This window comes from Harpegnathos saltator, unplaced genomic scaffold (assembly GCF_003227715.2).
Source record: "Harpegnathos saltator strain DR-91 unplaced genomic scaffold, Hsal_v8.6 scaffold71, whole genome shotgun sequence".
In the NCBI taxonomy this organism is placed as follows: Eukaryota; Metazoa; Arthropoda; class Insecta; order Hymenoptera; family Formicidae; genus Harpegnathos; species Harpegnathos saltator.
Genome location: NW_020230549.1, coordinates 218,523 through 239,503, shown reverse-complemented (window position 1 = coordinate 239,503; position 20,981 = coordinate 218,523). Strand labels below are relative to the sequence as shown.

Genomic DNA, 20,981 nt, shown 5'->3' with positions numbered 1-20,981 from the left:
AAAGGAAGATAATAGAAAACAACAATGACTTTTGAATGTAAATTTTTATTTTATTTATACCCATTTTATTTTTGATTAATAAGTAGAAGTAAACATCTACCCTTTATCTGATCATTGTATTAGAAAATAACCATTTTTATAAAATATATTTAAATCGTATTATTTGGAGAGAACTGACTGAATTATCGTTGAGTCGTACTATAACTTCAAACCCTTAAAAAAGTGGCAATTCGTAGCGGAAATTTTAAAACTAATAAAAGTATTGGATCTCTTTCGATATAATTCAATTAGGAAGAGACAGAGAGAGAAAGAGAGAGGTAGCTCCTTGGAGTTTATAGTTAACGTATATGTAAATTTGAATTGCCTGAATTTATTAATTCCGGTTTTATTTTTTAATTAATTGACTCGGATGTTCCCTCTGAGATAGAAATACAAAATTTTCCGGTATAGATATCGAGTGTTGGGTATTTAATTATTTTATATGGAAATATTCATTTTTCACAAATTCGCGTGGGCCGCATTCAGCCGAAAAAGCTGTTTATTAAGCGCTTAGTGATTATTAACTACAATTGGAATATTCTTTTAGATCTTTAACGAATCTAAGGGAATAAACCAATCAGGAGCGATAATCACTAAGCGCTTAGTAGCAGCTGTTTCTGCTGAACGCGGCTATTGATTCCTAGAGGTTCTTAAAAAACAAACAGACTATTGGTCTGTTCTTTATAGTTGCACTGTTGAACTGGTGCAATAAGTTAAAGTGAGATAAATATAGGTTTTCCCATTCTAGCTTATTGCACCAGTTCAGCAGTGCAGCTACAAAGAACAGACCACATGAATCAACAATTGGTCTGTTCTTTATAGCTAACTGCTGAACTAGTGCAATAAGCTAGAGTGAGAAAACCTATATTTGTCTCACTTTAATTTATTGCACCAGTTCAACAGTACGTACAGCTACAAAGAACAGACCAAATAAAGCCAGTGACACACAGTGCCTGTTTTTGTGTTGGATTGCTTGCTGGATGACAATACTGCGTTCTAATTGGTGCATTTCCATCCATCTTCGAAAATGTACCAATCAGAACGTAGTATTTTTATCCAGCAAGCAATCCAGTATGAAAACAAACACCGTGTGCCGCTGGCTTAAGTCAGGCGAAGTATTAAACCAGCGGCACGCGGTGCTTGATTTCGTGCTGGATTGCTTGCTGGATGAAAATACTACGTTCTGATTGGTGCATTTCCATCTATCTTCGGAAATGTATCAATCAGAACGCAATATTTTCATCCAGCAAGCAATCCAGCACGAAAACAAGCACCGTGTGCCGCTGGCTTTATTCATAAGTAGTAAATTCAACGATGAGTTTGCTAGCCTGTTTACTTCTCAATGACGTGATTGGTTTGTTATTAAAAATTATTAATAATTTATTACACATAAAGTATTTATAAAAAATATTTAAATTTATCAATAATTTATTATATTTTCAAGATATAATCAATAGTAAAACATAAATATTTCTTACGATGAAATCCTGTTTTCTACATATTAGTTTGAGGTTATAAAAATTGAGTTGACAGTTTCATATTTTTAATTTATCTGGAGGTAAATTTAAAATTATTAATGATTCGAATTATAATAGATAAGAATTTCCATAAGGGATAATTTTTATTTATTTAAAATTTGAAGTAAGTTTTGAAAAGTCAGTTGTAACACCTAAATTGAGAAATTCTCTTCTTTTTCAGTATATCAAATGTATAATTATTAAGGAACTCTGAGTCTGTGGTAAAATTATAGTACAATTATGTCAAGGAAAAAAAGAGATCATGCTTGGGGAGAAAATGGATTTGAGGACTGGGTAAATATATAAGCAATTAGTATATATTATTGGCAATTTTTCTTCAATAATGAATATATTTTAGGGTGGTTATATGGCTGCTAAGAAAGCTAAATTGGAGGAGCAATTTCGTGATAAAGCTACCAAAGAATTTAAAGAATCATCAAAATTATTCGAAGGAATTGCAATATTTGTAAATGGTTACACAGATCCAACATCTGATGAGCTCAGACATCTAATGATGATGCATGGTGGCATATATCATCACTATATGCGTCCTAGAATCACAACTCATATTATAGCATCCAATTTACCGCATTCAAAAATAGTGTTATACAGGAGAAGTCAAAACCCAATTCCTATATGCAAACCACAATGGATCACTGAAAGTATAGCAGCTGGAAAAATCTTAAATTTTCAGAATTACTTACTTTATTCTAACAGTACTAATGCGCAACCTCAGTTGGCATATAAATTAAATATTAAAAATGGTAAATTTAACATTGAGTCAGTTACACAGGACAAGATGGATGCTGAAGTTTCAACAAACACTGTGAACAATAAAAATAGTACAATTGATATAAATGTGCTGGATGAAGGTACAAATAACGATACTAGGATACATGATAAAATCAACATTCCTCAGTCTTCAAGTGCAAGAATAAATGCACAGTCTACGAGGGACACAGAATTCCTATCTGCGTTTTACAGTAACTCTAGATTGCATTACATCGCCACCATGGGGACCACTTTTAAAGATTATGTCAACGAGTTAAGAGACAAAAGCGACGGGACGTTTCCTGAGCTCGAGCGTTTAACAAAGTCGAGGAAAGTCAGGGGTACTTCGTCTTTAGCTGGTCGCGAATCGGACTCAGAAGATGATACGATCGGTTTTGACAATAGCAAGGCATGCAACAAACGGGAATTTGTCATAATGCACATCGATATGGACTGTTTCTTCGTATCCGTGGGTATCAGAAAGAGGCCGGAGTTGCAAGGCCTACCGGTGGCGGTAGCGCATGCAAAGGGCAACGTGCACTCTACAAGTCACGACGGCAAAGAGGAGTTCGGATCGATGTCGGAGGTGGCTTCATGCTCATATGCAGCGAGAAAGGCAGGCGTGAAGAACGGTATGTTCCTGGGAGAGGCGCTGAAGATGTGTCCGAATCTAAAGACTATTCAGTACGATTTTGAGGGATACAAGGAGGTTTCTTATGCATTGTACGACACCGTGGCGTCCTACACATTGAGCATCGAAGCGGTGAGCTGCGACGAGATGTATGCGGATTGCACGAAAGTGCTCGAAACGTCTGGACTCTCGCCGTTGGAATTCGCGACTGTGATTAGGGAAAAAATCAAGCGGAAAACTGGCTGCCCAGTCTCCACTGGCTTCGGAAGCAACAAACTGCTGGCGAGATTGGCGACGCGGAAAGCCAAACCCGACAATCAGTTTTACTTGAGCGGTCGAAACGCGGAACCGTATATCCGGACTCTCAACGTAAGAGATCTACCCGGTATATCTTGATGTTTCTTTAGTGATTTACGTTATCGAAACTTGTATTTTGTGGAAATGGAAGTTTCGTATGAAAATCGTTAACATAGTATATGTGTCTCACTCTGATGTTGTTCGTTTGTAATTTTAGGCGTCGGCGGGACGACGACACACAAGCTACACGAGATGAACGTGCGCACGTGCGAACAACTGCAGATGGTCTCGTTGGGACTTCTGCAAAAGGAGTTCGGCAGAAAAACGGGTGAGCAGTTGCACAAGATGTGCCGCGGCCTGGACGACACAAAGCTGAATCTGGAGCATGTGAGAAAATCGGTGTCGGCCGAGGTGAATTATGGTATAAGATTTCGAGACAACGAAGACGCCGTCAATTTCTTGAGTAAATTGTCGACGGAGGTGTGCAGCCGGCTAACAGCGGCTCGCGTAAAGGGCAGATGCGTCACATTGAAGCTTATGATCAGGGCGAAGGAGGCGCCGAAGGAAACTGCCAAATTCATGGGCCACGGTCTCTGCAATTATATTACAAAGTCCAGAAATCTCATAGCATCTGTTGACGATGTCGGCATCATCAGAAAGTGAGTTGCTCCATTAATTCGTTACACGTTAATTCCTCCGTTAATAGGAAGTGAGTTGGATTCCTAGGAAAAAAGATGATTATGAAAGTAATTATCAGAAATAAGCATGATTATAAAAGAAAATGATCATAAGGAGAGAAGATAGAAATTATATGAAGAGAAGTAAGACAAAGATGGTTGTAAAAAGTACATTTATTTTTCATACGGCTATATACATACAGGATGTTTGACATACATAAAGCTCTCGTATACATGTAGGTCAGGTCGAACTAAACATAAAAGTCTTCTATTATTTTGCAAACAATCACGTTTCAAGTTATTAATTAAAGAAGATTCGTAATTGGTCGCACACGGTTGTTTACCGATTTTCTTTAATTAACAATTTAAAGTTTCACATGGTTATTCGCGAAATGGTAGAGAAATTTTTTATTGATTTTGACCTGCAGAGCTTTATATGTTATCATCATATTTAATTATATGTATCCATATTGAAAAAATTACTATCGTACAAGTATAATTGAGGTGAATACTTATGTTTGCAGCAGCGACGTCGACGTTTAACTGAATGACACAATTTCTTCTTTTTTCCATTTAACAGTATTGTTTTCACACAGGGAAGTGGTCAGCATATGGAATCAATTACACCTAACGCCCGAAGATATGCGAGGAATCGGAATACAAATTTCTCGACTGGAGATATGTAAGAACAAAGGCAGCTTGAAAAACTTCTTCGATAAAACGGAAAAGGTGCGGACGTGCGAGAATACATCGGGAGATAACAATAAGAAGAATCAACACGACTCGAAGCTCAGTGAAGCACACAAAAAGAATAGTCCCGAGACACCACAGACTACAAAATCGGCGACGGAGAATGCTTCCAGTGCTAAGATCGATAATCAGTCTTCGAGATCAGCACAGTCTTTCGAATTTGAACACACAGCAGTTCCACTTGCTATTTTACAAACAGATCCATCATCACTTGCGATTGAAGCGAAAAATGAAACGTCGCACGATCGTAAAAGAGCGAACAAAAATATCATTCACGCGGCTGAAACGAAAGATCCGTCGGGAAAATCGAGCAAGAAAACCGCGCAGAAGCAAACGTCTCAGGAGAACTTCTTCAAACATATAAAGCCGAGCAGCGGAAAATCCTCCAAGTACGAGATGCCACCGCGAATACAAGACCTCGACATGTCTGTGTTGATCGAACTGCCGCAGGATATACGGAATGAAATATTCGACGAATACAAAAGGAGCAAGGAACGATCCCGAGTTGATACAGAGACGGCTGCCAAGAACACAACTCCTCTGGAAGAGATGAACACGCGTGACGAGGAAACTCCGAAGACGCAGGAATCGTTTTCGCAAGTTGACCCGGATGTTCTGTCGGCGTTAATGGGCAGCGACTTGCATCCCGACGTGCGACGTGACGTGCAGATGTATTGCAACATGAAAAGAGAAGCGTACGGAGTGAGCTCGAAAGAAACGAACAAGAAAGAGGGTAGCTCGGATCGATCAGTCGAACAGTCGCAAGAGGCAGCAGCCTCCTCGTCCTCGGAAATTTGTCGCGATGGCGGGGATGCAAGACATAAAGATGAAACAAAAGCTGCATGTGGGATCTCGCAAGATGTAAAACCACACGCGGAAAATCAACCGTGCATGAAGGACGATACCGAAGAAACAGAATCCGCAATGCATCGGACGAATCGGATTGAGATTTCACGCAATAACGTCGCCATGGATAAAGCCGATACCTTTATTTTACAGAATTTGAGTATTTTACATAACAATGAGAACGTAGACAAACATCAGGAAATGTTGATCAATCTTGTGAACCATCTTTTTACTCTTCCGTTACAACAGGTACCGCACAATTATTCGTTAAGACAAAAGTATCGAATAGGAACTGAGCTTTTGCGTTCTACACTTGAGATCTGGTGCGCGCCACACACACACGCACACGCACGCATACACGCATACAAAATGTGTAATAATTCCACCCGATGCTAAACAGTAACGTTGTACAAAACTATTTCTTCATGGAGAGTGTGATACAAACGGTTTACCTGTTACAATCGCCGTAATATTTATTATAAATATCAAATTCCCCTTTCTCTCTCTCTCTCTCTCTCTCTCTCTCTCTCTCTCTCTCTCTCTCTCTCTCTCTCTCTCCTCTCTCTTTCTTTCTTGTATTTACTAGGCACGTCATTTTTTTTCTTTTTATAAAATGATCGATCTTATTTCTTTCAAAAGCGATGTTTCCTGTCTGCAAACCTGTTCCCATTCGGTGTTCAGACCGTTCGATACTTATAGAGTCAGTGGATATAAAATAAACTCAAGTAAATAATAATCGCGATGGACGCGTCGTATCGAAAATAAAATATGATAAACTGTGGTATTGGCATAGTAACAAATAATAAATTCACGCAAAATATGTATCTGATGATAATAAAACGTGTCGGTAATATCTCGTGAGAATTATTGACTATAACGATTACAGATGTGGTTTTATCTCAGCATTAGTTTCTATGGTTTTAAATTTCATTCGCTTTTATTGTACACCCGGAAATGAACCGCTCTTAAAACTTAGAGCAATGACTTATAAACAAATGTGACGTGCATTACTAAATGCACGTCATTCTTGTTCATATTTAGATCGTCAATCGGGAAATTGATATTATTTAAAAAAATTTGGACTTCTACATACTATTTTAAACGATTGACCGGAGAGAATGAAAGAAAACTGAATAAATATGTCCTTCAAAAATTTCCAAATTTTCTGTTAATACTGAACCTAGTTTGTACATACTTGAAATTCTGTTTTTTCAATATAAGATTAAATGAAATTTCTCTTTTTTTTATATTTTTACGGGTAAAAATAAATTAATTAAAAGTCTATATTAAAATATATTACATAATATAATTTTTCTCTATAGAACTTTCCAATGGAGCTAAATTAAACGTGAATTTTTATAGGTAAAGATGCAAATACAAACGTGGGTTACTAAATCTAATGCCGTAAACGAAGTGGATTTTCTCTCACTTGCGACGTTTCTTAGCATGCTCCCGCAGAAGAAACGCATCGCAGATTTACATATCCTGCTGAAAACCATGCACAGGTAATCTATCTCTGTACATTGGTGCGTTATAAACGGATTCATGTTGTGTCGTATATAACAGATGGATAATAAAAATACTGCAGATTTAAGGAATAAACATCGCTTTACTCGCTCATGAACGATAAATAAAAAATATTCGGCACATGATACACATTAACTTATTTATATGTCCGCCTGTTTTGTAGATGTACAACGAAAACTGGGAACTGCATTTGGCATAGGACATACAGAAGAACGGTGAGACACGTTCAACGTTATATGCAGATCGAGTACAACAGTAATCTAATGGTACCGTCGATCGGATGTAACGATTCGAGATGTAATAACGGCGATTGAATACAAAACTTTAGATTTTAATAAATTAACACACCTTTTTTTACAATGTGTAAGTCTGAGTGTGTAATCAAGAGAAACATATTTACAAGCAAACACGATACTTACCTTTAAATTTCAATCAAATGCCATTCTTTTTCTAGAGAAGCCTGTTAATACACGACTTGTTAATGCATGTCTTTGAAAAAGTTTGCTCGAAGGTCATATATAAATTAGTAAGAAGTCTCCAACCTCGAATTCGTGTGTGTTTTGTAATATATATATATTTTTTTAAATATATATATTTTGCTTTGTAGTCGCGCGCAGGGATGGTGAAAAAATAGAAAGGGATGAGATGAGCGTTCACTACTCCCATTCGGTTGTTCCCGGAGGTTTAGACGTTAGGTCGTACAAAACGCGTGAGATTCCGGGCACCGTGGATATTTCCGTTACCACTTTCTTTACCACCTGCGAGAGTGAAAGAGACACGATTATTATTGCTACATGAAGAGTGAAAATAATTGCAAAAAATCATCCTTAATATATCGGATATACCAAATAAGTATGCTTTGCAAATATATAAACATATAAGCTATGAAGAAACGCATCGTGAACCTACGTGTATCGGCAGATCCTTTCCGGGAATGGCAGGTGTCCCAGTCATAAAATCATTAGTACAGAACGGCCTAAGCACAACGGAACGTTGACATGACAGCGTTCGACACGCCGCGTCACGGTCAAAGTGTATGGGGATTAAAACAACAGGCATCTGGCTGATTGCGTCCATACAGCCATTCGCGGCGAACACTTGATTAGCTAAGTGGTCCGCCTGCCGCAGGGTCGCTATCACGTTCGAAGTGAGATACGTAGGTGTAATGTCCTGGATTGGGTGATGAAGCTGTGGCCCAAAGATGTAGCACACGCGATTCACGTTGTGGCACACGCGTGGAATCAGCTTTGCGAGGAACAACATGTCCTCCCATTCTATCCCCTCGGACACAGTCTCCTCGCATGACAGACCTACCACATAGCTGTAACTTCTCCGATCGCCCTGTCAACAGAAATGATTCAATATCCGGCATCATCGCGAGATACTCATATCGTGGAACTTTCGTTTACCTGAACGCCTACGCTGCGAATCGGTAAGAGAGTCGCCGCGATATGACGACGACTCGACACTCTGCGGAGATACTGACGCTCGACTTCGCTAGTCGCACTTTCTACGCGATTTAACAACGCGTGCTTCTTCTGTAGCATCTGCTCGTATTCGGCCATTATTTTCACTATGACCTGCAAGCAGTGCAAATGCACCGCGAATTAGTGCATCGCCGAGCAAATGGTTTAGATCTTCTTCATGGACTTTCGACGCTGTCGCATTGCATTCGTAGTACCTGAGTCTCGGAGAAATCTTTCTCTATGTAAGGTTCGTCCGCACAAAGGATTCTAACTGCAAGACCAGGGCCCGGGAATGGATGACGAACGACGAGCGATGTTGGTAAGCCGAGGTCGCATCCCAACTGCCTCACTTCGTCTTTGTGAAAATCTTTCAGCGGCTCGACTACATGCCCTTGCGCTCGTAATACTCGCACGAGCTCACTGTCGTTATGGTGTGTCTTTATGACATCTGCTTTACCTGAATAAACCAAGTTCGCGTTAACGGCATCTAACGGAAGATAACGAAGGAAATTTCTTTTAATTTAATGGTAATCATTGATGGTCTTCAGCGTTACGCAAATTAACTCGCTCAATCTTGTTTGCATTCAATGTCTGTATCAAGAATGCAATGACGATAATGTCTAAGTATTGAATAGTGTAATAAATGTTTTTTTTTAAATCTTAGAAAATCCGAAATTACTCGTTGCACACAGTCCGAAACATTTTAAAAACGATATTCATAATCCAATCTTAAATCTTAAGTTCATTTTTAAATGCTGAATCATTTTATTGGCTAGAAAAGATCTAAAGATGAAATTAAGATAATCTTAAATATAAGGTCTATGTCTATGAATACCGTCCTAGAAGTAATAAATGCAAAAGATGAATACAAAGATATCAGAAAGGGGGGACCCACCACTAACTAAGGCGCTTGCACTTTCTATGAGATCAGGCCTAAGAGTGCCTTGTCCAAGAAAAACATCTTCTGGTTTCAATCCCATTTCCGCCATTGTCTCGTTCGCAACTCTTACGAAAATGTCTCCTATAATCTTCCGTTTCTCCTCCGGATTGGTGGTCTCGCATAACATCTTCGTTAATCTGGTTCTCGGGCTACTCGCCGTGCCGCACATTCCTTTATTGTTGGTTACATTAGCGTTCATCATGGATGCGATGTTGTCCAGAGGAACAGTCGTCGTGCCTTGCATAAAGCAGCGACCAGCATTCACTACTTTTAATTTAACACCTAGTTGCGCTAAACTTTGTTCCACTGATTGTGTCTCTCCCTTCCGCATGAAGCCATTGTTAATGTGTAAAGCTATAACTTGTTCCTTGCTTAAAGCTTTATGTAACAGTGCTGCGCATACTGTTGAATCTACTCCACCACTCACCAGTAACTATAAACATTTAAATTTAAGTAGACTTAAGCAATTATTGTTACACATATCTAAAGTACTGATATAATCATCGATTTATCAGCAGTATATCATTTTTTTAATTTTATTTTGTAATAATTATATACCAAATTATATTATGATTAAAAAACCAAAATAGATTATATTAGGGCTAATAAGAGTCATACGCGAAATGTCGTGCTTTATCAATTTTTATAAACGATTGTGTAACCAAACAAAATTATTAGTTTAGTCATAATCATCAAAATTAATAAAGCACAACGATATCTTACTATGGCTCTTGTAAGTCTTGATGTAATTTATTCCGATTTATCATGTAGTGTAGCTCAGAATGTTTGCCCATTGCTTACCAAAACTTTCTTGTTACCCACAGTATTCCTGATATATTGAATACATTGTGCTTCCCGATCACGGAGCGTATAATTACCCGTAAGACCAGCAATACCAAATAAAAAGTTTTGTAGCATTGTTTTTCCATTGGATGTTAAATCTACTTCTGGGTGAAATTGTACACCGTACAAATTCATTTTATCGCTTGCTATACCCACTACGAAGCTTGATGATCTGGCAGTAGTACGAAAACACTCGGCCACCCTATCTATGCAATCTCCATGTGTTAACAATACCATTTGATCTTTATCCAAGCCCCTAAGATAAATAATTCATCATGTCATTATTTTCAGATTTTGAAAGAAAAAAAAAATTCTTCAACAAAAAAAACATTCACAATTCTTATAATACATACAAAAGGGAAAGATATGAAAGGCTAACCTAATTATAGTAGATTTTTTAATGAATTGCAATTTACATACTTAAATAACAGGCACTTGGTATCAACTTCAATGGGATATTGGCCATCCTCTCGAGCTTCTCGTTTGGTTACAGTACCACCGAATTCTTTGTTTAACATTTGCATCCCATAACAAATACCTAATACAGGAATTCCTATTCGAAAGATATCAGCATCATATCTAGGTGCATCTTCCGCATATACTGAACTAGGACCTCCAGAAATTACAATAGCCCTAAAACAATTGACATATGTGCATTGGTGACATGAATAATTAAGAACTTACTTTGCATAAAATCACAACAGATATGATAATATATTAATAGAAAGTATATAAGTCTTACTTATATCCTTTTTCTTGTAAAGTAAATGCGGGTGTATCAAGTGGCAGAATTTCACTATGAACATTTAATTCACGAATTTTTCGGTCTATCACCTTTCCATATTGTGCACCTGCGTCTAAAATAGCCACCCTCTCATCAACACGTACAATGTCCATGGCTGTTTCCTCGGCACCATTATTTTTTTCAGTGCGAAACAGCAAGCCATCAGCACTCTTTTCCATTTCAATGTTACTTTTGTTAATGCTAATATTGTTGCTATGTCACTAAACCTATAGCAATTTAATAAAAAAAAGGGATATTTGTAAAAATTGCATTAAAAAATACCAAGATATAGCTATAGGATAAAATAAGAAATTATGAAAAGAAAATAAGAACAAGTTCTTTTTACTTATTTGTGAATAAAATATTTGTATTCTTTCGTTTATGTTTTACATGTAATGGCGTGACAGTTACGTCAAGAGATAGGAAACTTTTTTCATACTTAATCATAGTGATAGTCTTCAGGATTACGCAAGCAAACTTGCTCAATACTGTTTTCGTATAATATCTCTATCAAGGACACAATGATGATAATGCATAAGTACATTGAGTATCAAAGCTGATTGAAAGTCTTTGAAGAGAAACGAAATTTAACATAATAATTAATATAATGTATATTCAAATGCATAACTTAAATGCAATGTATATTCCTCTAGACTATATTTCATACACTTCTCGCCTTTCAATGTAACGAAAAAAAGAGTCTGCACAAAATTAAAACATACACAGGCTCGTGTAATTGATTTCCGCGCTATCAACCATCCAATCTCAGACTCGCCAGCCCCGAAACGTACTTTATTGCTACTTGTTTTCCCGTTAAACGCACGCTAACCTAGTGACTAGCGGGTGGACGGGGGGATAAGGATGTTCCATGATTTTGCATGCAAATGGACATCTTGACAAACTACTGTACGTTACACTTGTCGTTACGCTAGGTCGACCATCCGCTCGATACACCTTGTAAACGCGTCGGCCAAGGGCGCACGCGGGATCGGGCTTGCAATTTTCAGCGATGCTCGGCGAGCTGTGCGTTATTTAATGAAAAACAAATCACCGGCCGTGTATGTGTGTGCACGTCTCTCGGTAGCAGCACGTTCGCGCAATAAATCCACGCGCGGCAAATAATTACCGTTGCACCTCGAGACACGTTGCTACCGATCAGGTCGATTGACTTACCGGGTCGACGGGGGATACCGTTCTCGCGGGGACCACCAGATAAAGTAAAACTAATTACAGAAGAACAGAATGGACAGACATCGGACGAGGCGGCCATTCGATCGCCACAATGCAGCGCGATCGTTGACTGCTTTCAAGTAGCAGTTGCGAAGACCTACCAACTTCGCGAACACAAAGTCACTAAAGATCACTGAAGAATCCCGTGTGAATGCGCGGCGGAAAACGCGCACGAAAGTCTTTCTCATTTGATTTGCAATGATCGTGTAATCCGAAAATCGGTAGACTAACGATCGAGAAGGGACCGTCATCTCCCCCGCAAATAAATAAGGTTAGTGATCAAACGATTGTATTTAGGGCGAAACGTGCGGCGAAATGCGGATTGTCTCCTTCAAAGTCGATGTGCACATCGTAGCACTGATTTTTCGCGTGGGTATCAAAACATCCAGCGCTGCTGTCGAATGGAAAACCACCACGTTTGTGCGATTTTTACTTGTACATAGATTTACCTTTGACACTGCATTCCGGATGAGATAGACAAAAGAAAAGAAGCTGAATGTTGCAATTAGTAGAAACCGAGTAATTTTATCATGAAAGTAAATAAATTCTAGAGATGTGCGAATCAAGAATTTTTATGTCGAATCGAATCGAATCTCATTTTTTAAATTCGAATTTGAATTGAACCGAATCTATGAAATTTTATTCAAATTCAAATCAAATCGAATCATTAAAAAATTTAATATGACTATTAAACATGCAAATAATCATGGGCGATTTTAATATGAAAGACAATATTGATATTATAATATCATCTTAAAGTAAAATATATATTTAAATATTTAAAGCAATTTATAATTAAGTTATTAATTATAAGTTAAGTTAATTACAAGTTAAGGGTTCAAACATACAGGCCCAGATGGTCCGTTTTGTAGCTGATGCGCGCAAACGCTAATGTATTTGATTCGTATTCGAATCTTTGCGATTCGAAATCCTCAAATTATTCGGATTCGAATCATAGGAATTCGGATTTGAATCGAATCGAATTACATTAGATTCGATTCGATTCGATTCGAATTCGAATAGTTCGCACATCTCTAGTAAAATCACATGAATTAATAATACATATATTAGGCTGAATACAAGTAAAATTTATTTAAATAAAAAGCTTTAACGTTTGAGGTTTTAATAGCGTTATATTTTTCTTCTTAATTAGTAGCAATCAACATCGGATGTTACGACAAACAATTGTCTATGCGCCTCTCGTATCTTTTCTTCGCCTTCTACTATTAGCCAATACTAAGCTCTACTAAGAGACAATTGCACGGTCAGCTATTTTCTACAGAATCACGTTATTTCATCAAGCTATGATTCGTCTTTCTCAATCTTTTCGTACTAATTATTTTCACTGATAATTAAATAATAAATTTTACATGGTTTTGAAATTGGGAGTAGACTTTCCTGTTCAGTTTTATCCGGCCTACTTGCATATATATAGTCATTTGGCTATTTTGCACATGATTAATTGTCACTTTTTATCTGTGATGCCTATATATGCACACAGTACTAATAAAAATATCAGTCTGTATTTAGTGATTTATTTAGGAAAACGGATGCAATTCTAATGTATGTTTAACTGCTTTAACTGCTACGGTCGAGATAACTCGAGTGTGGAAAAAAATGGGGGCCTTGCTACGATCGAGTTTACTCGATTTGGACTTTCAATGTGTGTGGTATTGCGTGTGGTATTTTTTTAAAATTAAAAAATGTGAATTTGTGAAATTCTGGATCATCAGCAAATTATAAAATATTTTATAATTATAAAAATGACTCAGCAAAGAGGGTCATACTGGTCATTTAATATCTCAGCAGTTAAAGGGTTAATTATAATCATATAAATAAATAATTGTAATCATATAAATAAATTGGGACGCTATATCATTAACTGTGATATTTATTTTAGATGTATATTTGAATAGAGGAAATAAGAACGAAGAAACCGATCACAAAAGATGCAGTTGGAAAAAAATAGGCTAATAACGGTTATCGTTACATTATATAATCCGGACGCAATCTTGTTTACCATTGAAACGGTCAATTTTTACGTTCAAACGTAAAAATAGCTTTTGCTCGTTAGATTTATCGATTCCAGGTATTTAGCATGGGACGAGACGTAAGTATTGTACCAGGTATGTAAATATGAAACCGGAATTTTTTTATAGAAAATACACGTTTATTGTATGAAAATGATAAAAAATATTTTATTCGAAGTATTGCCCATCGCTAGCTATACATTTTTCCCACCTGTCTGACAATTTGTGGATGCCACGCCAAAAAAACTGTTGCTCTTTTGAGGCAAACCAGTCATCGAGGCATTTTCGTACATTTTCGTAAGAAGTGAAGCGCTGCTCAGTAAGTGCGTATCCTATCGATACAAATAAGTAGTAATTGGACGGAGCCAAGTCTGGTGAGTAAGACGCATGCGAAAGTATTTCTCAACTAAACGCCTCAATCGTTTCCTTGACCAGTTTTACTGTGTGCGATAGTGCGATGGTGCGATGGTGCATTATCATGAAGCAAAATCACTTTGTGTTTGCCTTTTTTGATATTCTGGTCGTTTTTCACGCAAAGCTTGATTCAAATCGATCATTTGTTGTCGGTAGCGTTCAGTATTAACGGCTTCGCCAGGTTTTAGCAGCTTATAATAGATCACACCCTTCTGATCCCACCAAACATAGAGCATTGTCTTCCGTCCATAGCGATTTGACCTTGCAGTCGATGTCGATGGTTCGCCTGGAGTTACCCATGATCTTTTACGCTTAGGATTCTCAAAATATATCCACTTTTCATCGCCAGTCACAATTCGATGGAGAAATGACTTTCTTTTGTACCTGGCGAGCAGCATTTCGCAAGTGGTTTTTCGGTTTTCCTGCTGTCTTTCATTCAGTTCATGTGGAACCCATTTTCCCATCTTCTGGATCTTTCCCATGGCTTTCAAACGTATGGAGACGGCTTCTTGTGTCACATTTAATTGATCCACGAGTTATTGTTGCGTTTGAGCGTCATCCTCATCCAACAATGCTTGCAATTCGCTGTCTTCAAACTTTTTCGGTGGTCTTCCACGTTCTTCGTTTCTCACGTCAAAATCGCCACGTTTGAATTTTTTAAACCATTCAAAGCACTGTGATTTACCAAGAGCATGCTCACCGTAAGCTTCGACAAGTATTCGATGCGATTCTGCAGCAGTTTTCTTCAAATGGTAACAGAAAATCAATGCTGTCCGCAAATCGTAGCTTCCACGCACAAAATTCGACATGTTCAACGCTATTACAAACTATGCTGTTGTATGAAACTTGTATTGTTGTGAGTTGAAAATCTTTGTCAGATGTCAACAAATGGAAATGGCGCCAATGACGCGGTTTGACGGTAACTACATTGACAGCTAGGGCCATCTATGGGCAAATTCCGGTTTCATATTTACAGACCTGGTAAAGTGACGTAATTTTTGTGCACGTACAAAATGCGAGCGCACGTTACACACAGAAAAATATTCTACCGTTGGAAGAAACGATTACTCGGTTTACTTTTCTGATTTTAACCAAAGGTTATTTCCAATGAAGAATATTTTCTTGTTGATACTTTCGCTTACTTTAAATATACTTATTGCGAGTTTTAAGAAAACTCATTATCATGTACTTGAAAGAAAAATTTACATTCTTTGTTTAAGAATATTATTAAATTAAGATATTCCATATAGAAAACAAAAAGAAACTAAATTTGTTGTTTTAATTCTTGTGATACAAGTATTAAACTTATTAGGATTTAAAATATATTTTGAATAAATTTAATACTTATAATAAACTTGCAATAAATTCATGAGTATATAAATTTATAATAGTTGAAACAACTAATATTTTATTTTATCAAGTAAATGAAAAGTATGAAAAGTAGCTTCTTAATTCCAACGTTGTCGTCGTTGTCACAAATGTTGCTCACCACGCTCTTGCAGTTCTCGAAGACAGATCGTTCTTGCAACTAACAGTAAGTCTGTATGACCCTCACTAATTGTTACTTTATTATTACTTTATACAAGTGAAATGACATATGCACGCTCGTCTCTTCCCGACAATGTTACGTCATAAGTTCGTTAATTCTCTTACAGAGTTAAGCCTTCCGCTTATCTTGCGACAGCACGTGGAATTTCTATCGGTTTGACATATAACAATTTACACATTATTTACATAAGGAGATATCCACGTTAAGGCTAAGCGCTAGTTATAGAAGAGACAACGAGTTTAATGAAACATATAGATTTGTCGCACGAATTCCTGATAGCGGTCAAAAATACAGGTAGATCGACATTTTGCTTGGCAGCCTTCTTGGCTGTATTGGCGGTCGTTATCACGGAGAAATTGTATTCAGATGCGTTTGATCATATCGATATCGATCATGTCTTGATCAACGACGAGTTTCGGAATTAATATTACCTTTGTTTCATCGAGTCTCTTACGTAACTAACTGAAGATCTAAAATACTTCAAACGTATATGACATTTTCACTTTGTATGAGTTTCGATTGTGTAGACGATTTTGCTTCCAAATAAAATCTGTTAATTGTGTGAGCAATATACATAGTTCACGTGTTTGAATTTTGTTTCACAGTTTTCAACAATGACGGACCAAGCAGAAAGGATTTGTATTATATAAAATCATATGTTCTTTTATAGATAAATTAAATATAATCATATAAAATCATTAATTTATTTTGACGATAGGAGCTCATGAAAAATAAGACAGATAAAGTTATGCCTGACACTATGGAGTTATCGGGTTCAAGTTTCTCGTAAAAATTCTTATGAACTTATTGAAGAACTCAATAATTGTACAACAGCATTTTCTTTCATGTGAATATACTTAATTATACTTGATTATACACGACGATAGAAACCAAAATCGACACATAATTATTTTTTCTACTCAAATGATATTTTTTGTCGATATATTTAGTATTTTTGCTTGGTTGTTGTACAATAAAACACTTGGCAGTTTTGGCAATGATAATTCTTTTACATCGTTACTAGTAACTGCGCTATATTTCCGTCAGTTATTGAAATAGAAAGAAAAAAAATTTATATTGGAACATTCAGATGATTAAGGATTTTACGTTTTATAGGTGAGGTCCTGGGAAGGCATGTAATAGACTGTCCCAAATGCATAAATGGAAACGAAGGAAGAAAGAAATTCAAGAGTTGGTAATGAGAGATTATGAGAAACTACAGCATCTGTTCGAAGCCAGGGAGGAGGAAAAAGAAAAATGGTAAATATCACTCAACAATGGATTATTTAATAACATTGAATGATCCACTGATGGATTCATATCACTGTCGCATGTTTTACTTGGGAAGATTTGTAAAAGCAATTACTTTGCTTTTGTACAGATTTCGGAGAAACGATAAGATCAAGACTATAGAATGCAGCACTAAACAGACGCGTTACTGGAAACCTGACAAATAGCGGCAGGAACATCCGGAAAGAGAGAGAAACAAAGATTAAAATCGGAGAGGAGAAGAGCCTCCGCGCCTTTTGCCGAATTAAGCGTCGTAGAGTCGAAATATTTGATTCTCGCTAAGTTTTCATGTAGCCGTCCGTTCTGGTAACTGCGCCGATAGATGGTCGAGCAATCAATTATTCTTTGTTAAGATAGTCGAGCGAAGATTTATATTAGTTTATTGTTATTTATATTGGTTTACAGGTTATTGGTTTATATTGGTTTTTTATATTGATATAAGGATTAATATATTGTAACTGTTTTGTTCAAATATATTCTGTAGCTTATTATAACATATTGTCGTTCAGTTTTTCTTGTGTTATAAGTATGTCAGCAGAAGATATCAATGCTTATTCTTCTTTGTACAATATGCGGTTAAAGCAACTGCAGGCTTTCTCTTTTCCCTTTCTTACAGCTTTTTATAGCTGTCGAATGGAGAACCATCACGTCTGTGCAATTTTTATTTGCACATTTACGTTTGACACTATATAGACAAAAGAAGCTAAACGTTACAATTAATAGAGACCAAATAATCTTATCATGAAAGTAAATTCACATGACTTAATAATATATATATAAGGCTATTAGTAATGTATACAACTAAAATTGATTTAAATGGAAAGATTGGACATTTGATGTTTCAATGGCGTTATATCTTTCTAATTTTTGCTAATTAGCAGCGATGAGCATCGAATGTTGCGACAAATAATTATCTATACACCACTTTTCTTCGCCTTCTGCTATTATTTGATACTGAATACTGCTAAGAGACAATCGCACAGCCATTTTCTACGGAATCGCGCCATCAAGCGCGCTATGAATCGTCTCAATCTTTTTTTACTAATAATTTTAACTGCAGTTCTCGAAGACAGATCATTCTTTAAACTAATAGTAAGTTTGTATAACCCTCATTAATTATTATTTTATTTTTATTTTATACAAGCGAAATGACATACGCACGCTCGTCTCTTGCTGACAATGCCACGTCATAAGTTTGTCAATTCTCTTGCAGAGTTAAGTCTTCCGCTCATCTTGCGACAGCACGTGGAATTTCCATCGGTTTAACATGTAACAATTTACACATTATTTACGTAAGAAGATATGCACGCCAAGGGTGAATGCGAGTCCTAAAAGAGATGACGAGTTTAATGAAACATATAGTTTTATCGCACGAATTCCTAACAGCGGTCAATAATATGGGTAGGTCGGCATTTTGCTTGGCAGCCTTCTTGGCTATGTTAGTTGTTGTCATCGCGGAGGAAGAGTATTTAGATGAGATTAATGACTTTATGATTGCCCCTACCTTGAAACTTGAGCAAGTTCGGGAACGCATTCACGACTGTGTCATACACGACGCCTGCTCACCTATCATTAAGGAAATCATGATAAATATGTGATATTTCCATTCTGTATAAGTTTCGATTGTGTAGACGATTTCGCTTCCTAATACAATCCGTTAATTGCATGAACAATATAGTTCACGTGTTTAAATTTTGTTTCACGTTTTCAACAATGACGGACCAAGCAGAAAGGATTTGTATTATATAAAATCATATACGAGGGTGATCCGATAAGTACTTAGCCTACAAAAGAAAAACGAAAATTTTGGAAAAGTGGCGATTTATTTCTCAACATAGTCTCCTTTTAGCTCGATATATTTGACCCAGCGATGCTTCAACTTCTTTAACCCGTCTGAAAAATACGTTTTCTCGAGGTCTGCAAAGTAGGCCTCCGTGGCGGCGATGACCTCCTCATTCGACTCAAATTTCTGTCCGGCGAGTGACTTTTTCAAGTTTGGAAACAAAAAGAAGTCGCACGGGGCCAAATCTGGAGAATACGGTGGATGGGGCAGCAGTTCGTAGCCCAATTCGACCAATTTGACCGTGGCGAGAGCGGAGGTGTGAGCCGGTGCGTTGTCATGGTGGAAGAGCACTTTTTTCTTCGCCAAATGGGGCCGTTTTTTCTGCAATTCGGCGTCGAATCGGCCCAATAATTCGGCATAGTACAGCCCTGTGACCGTTTTGTCCTTTATCCTCCAAGTAGTCGATGTAGATCACACCTTGTGAATCCCAGAAAACGGTGGCCATCACCTTTCCGGCCGATAGGACAGTCTTCGCCTTCTTCGGAGCTCGTTCGCCGGATGAAGTCCACTGTTTCGACTGTTCCTTGGTCTCTGGTGTGTACCAGTGGATCCATGTTTCGTCGACGGTCACGAAACGACGCAGAAACTCCTTCGGATTGCGCTTAAACAGCGTCAAACACTGCTCTGAAGTGGTCTCACGGTTGCGCTTGTTGCCCGGAGTGAGCAAACGCGGCACCCATCGCGCCGACAGCTTTCTCATGCCCAAAATTTCATGCAGGATATGACCCACGCGGTCTTTTGAGATGCCTACTGTCTCAGCTATCTCGCGCACCTTCAATCGGCGGTCTGCCAATACGAGATCGTGGATTTTTGTCATGTTATCCTCCGTGGTAGCCGTTTTCGGGGCACCTGGGCTTGGCTCATCAAAAACCGACGTGCGACCACGTTGAAACTCGTTAAACTAATTTTTGACGGTCGCCATCGAAGGAGAAGAGTCACCGTACACAGCATCCAAGCGCTCTTTGATTTCGCTGCGCGATTTCCCTTCCAAAAACAAGAATCGAATCACCGACCGATATTGCTCTTTTTCCATTTTTCTAAAATCCGCGGACATACCCGCTTCCACACGCGGTCAAAACAAAACTACGAGTCCGATTCGGCTGAAATTTCGACAGTAGCCGTCTACGAGAATGTACTACACGATAGTAAATTTCTCTTGCGATAGTGGCGCCATCGGGCAGTGAGGCTAAGTACTTATCGGACCGCCCTCGTGTGTATATATATATATATGTACTTTTATAGATAAATTATATATAATCATATAAAATCATTAATTTATTTTGACAATAGGAGCTCATGAAAAATGAAAATGATAAAGTTATGCCTGACACTATGGAGTTATCGGTTTCAAGTTTCTCGTAAAAATTTTTATGAACTTATTGAAGAACCCAATAATTGTACAACAGCATTTTCTTTCATGTGAATATATTTAATTTTATTGGTTTATACATGACGATAAAAACCAAAATCTACATGTAATTAATTTTTTCTACTCAAACGATATTTTTTATCGATATATTTAGCATTTTTGGTTGGT

General features: G+C 37.5%; 2 protein-coding genes and 2 long non-coding RNA genes across 6 annotated transcripts; 3 read left to right on the top strand and 1 right to left on the bottom strand.

The window, feature by feature from the left end:
• Window positions 1-1,296: 1,296 nt before the first annotated feature.
• Window positions 1,297-7,404, top strand: Rev1 (Rev1 DNA directed polymerase). Of its 2 annotated transcripts, none has more exons than XM_011153456.3 (7): window positions 1,297-1,393; window positions 1,738-1,850; window positions 1,915-3,343; window positions 3,473-3,914; window positions 4,529-5,777; window positions 6,891-7,033; window positions 7,219-7,404. In XM_011153456.3, exons 2-7 carry the CDS (start codon window positions 1,797-1,799, stop codon window positions 7,367-7,369), a joined length of 3,468 nt encoding a protein of 1,155 aa, XP_011151758.1. In that variant the 5' UTR covers window positions 1,297-1,393; window positions 1,738-1,796; the 3' UTR covers window positions 7,370-7,404. The 2 variants fall into 2 exon arrangements, with proteins under 2 accessions (XP_011151758.1, XP_011151764.1); XM_011153462.3 differs by lacking the exon at window positions 1,297-1,393 and adding an exon at window positions 1,524-1,597.
• On the bottom strand, window positions 7,118-12,438 carry bur (GMP synthase burgundy). Of its 2 annotated transcripts, XR_002163088.2 has the most exons (10): window positions 12,262-12,438; window positions 11,047-11,315; window positions 10,725-10,937; window positions 10,263-10,560; window positions 9,417-9,894; window positions 8,737-8,978; window positions 8,465-8,635; window positions 7,965-8,396; window positions 7,598-7,813; window positions 7,118-7,515 (listed from the first exon to the last, which is right to left on the bottom strand). XR_002163088.2 is itself a non-coding variant. In XM_011153474.3 (9 exons), the coding sequence occupies exons 2-9, from the start codon at window positions 11,265-11,267 to the stop codon at window positions 7,712-7,714; spliced, it is 2,157 nt and encodes a 718-aa protein (XP_011151776.1). In that variant the 5' UTR covers window positions 11,268-11,315; window positions 12,262-12,438; the 3' UTR covers window positions 7,118-7,711. The 2 variants fall into 2 exon arrangements, 1 of the variants encoding a protein (XP_011151776.1); XM_011153474.3 differs by having other exon boundaries at window positions 7,118-7,813.
• Window positions 12,439-12,491: 53 nt separating this feature from the next.
• LOC105190646 (uncharacterized) lies at window positions 12,492-14,560 on the top strand. The gene is made up of 3 exons (XR_850385.2): window positions 12,492-12,589; window positions 14,219-14,444; window positions 14,527-14,560. It is a non-coding gene; the product is annotated as an uncharacterized LOC105190646 (long non-coding RNA).
• A 1,556-nt stretch (window positions 14,561-16,116) lies between these two features.
• On the top strand, window positions 16,117-18,057 carry LOC105190616 (uncharacterized). The gene is made up of 3 exons (XR_850381.3): window positions 16,117-17,158; window positions 17,428-17,571; window positions 17,693-18,057. It is a non-coding gene; the product is annotated as an uncharacterized LOC105190616 (long non-coding RNA).
• The last annotated feature ends 2,924 nt before the right edge of the window (window positions 18,058-20,981 follow it).

Excerpts from the sequence above, each read along its gene's own strand:
- bur (XM_011153474.3), bottom strand. The coding sequence starts at position 11,267 with ATGGAAAAGAGTGCTGATGGCTTGCTGTTTCGCACTGAAAAAAATAAT. Across the intron at positions 9,895-10,262 it reads TGGGTAACAAGAAAGTTTTG|TTACTGGTGAGTGGTGGAGT; the intron begins GTAAGCAATGGG and ends AAATGTTTATAG. Across the intron at positions 8,397-8,464 it reads TTCGCAGCGTAGGCGTTCAG|GGCGATCGGAGAAGTTACAG; the intron begins GTAAACGAAAGT and ends TTCTGTTGACAG.
- Rev1 (XM_011153456.3), top strand. The coding sequence starts at position 1,797 with ATGTCAAGGAAAAAAAGAGATCATGCTTGGGGAGAAAATGGATTTGAG. Across the intron at positions 1,851-1,914 it reads AAAATGGATTTGAGGACTGG|GGTGGTTATATGGCTGCTAA; the intron begins GTAAATATATAA and ends AATATATTTTAG. Across the intron at positions 5,778-6,890 it reads TTACTCTTCCGTTACAACAG|GTAAAGATGCAAATACAAAC; the intron begins GTACCGCACAAT and ends GAATTTTTATAG.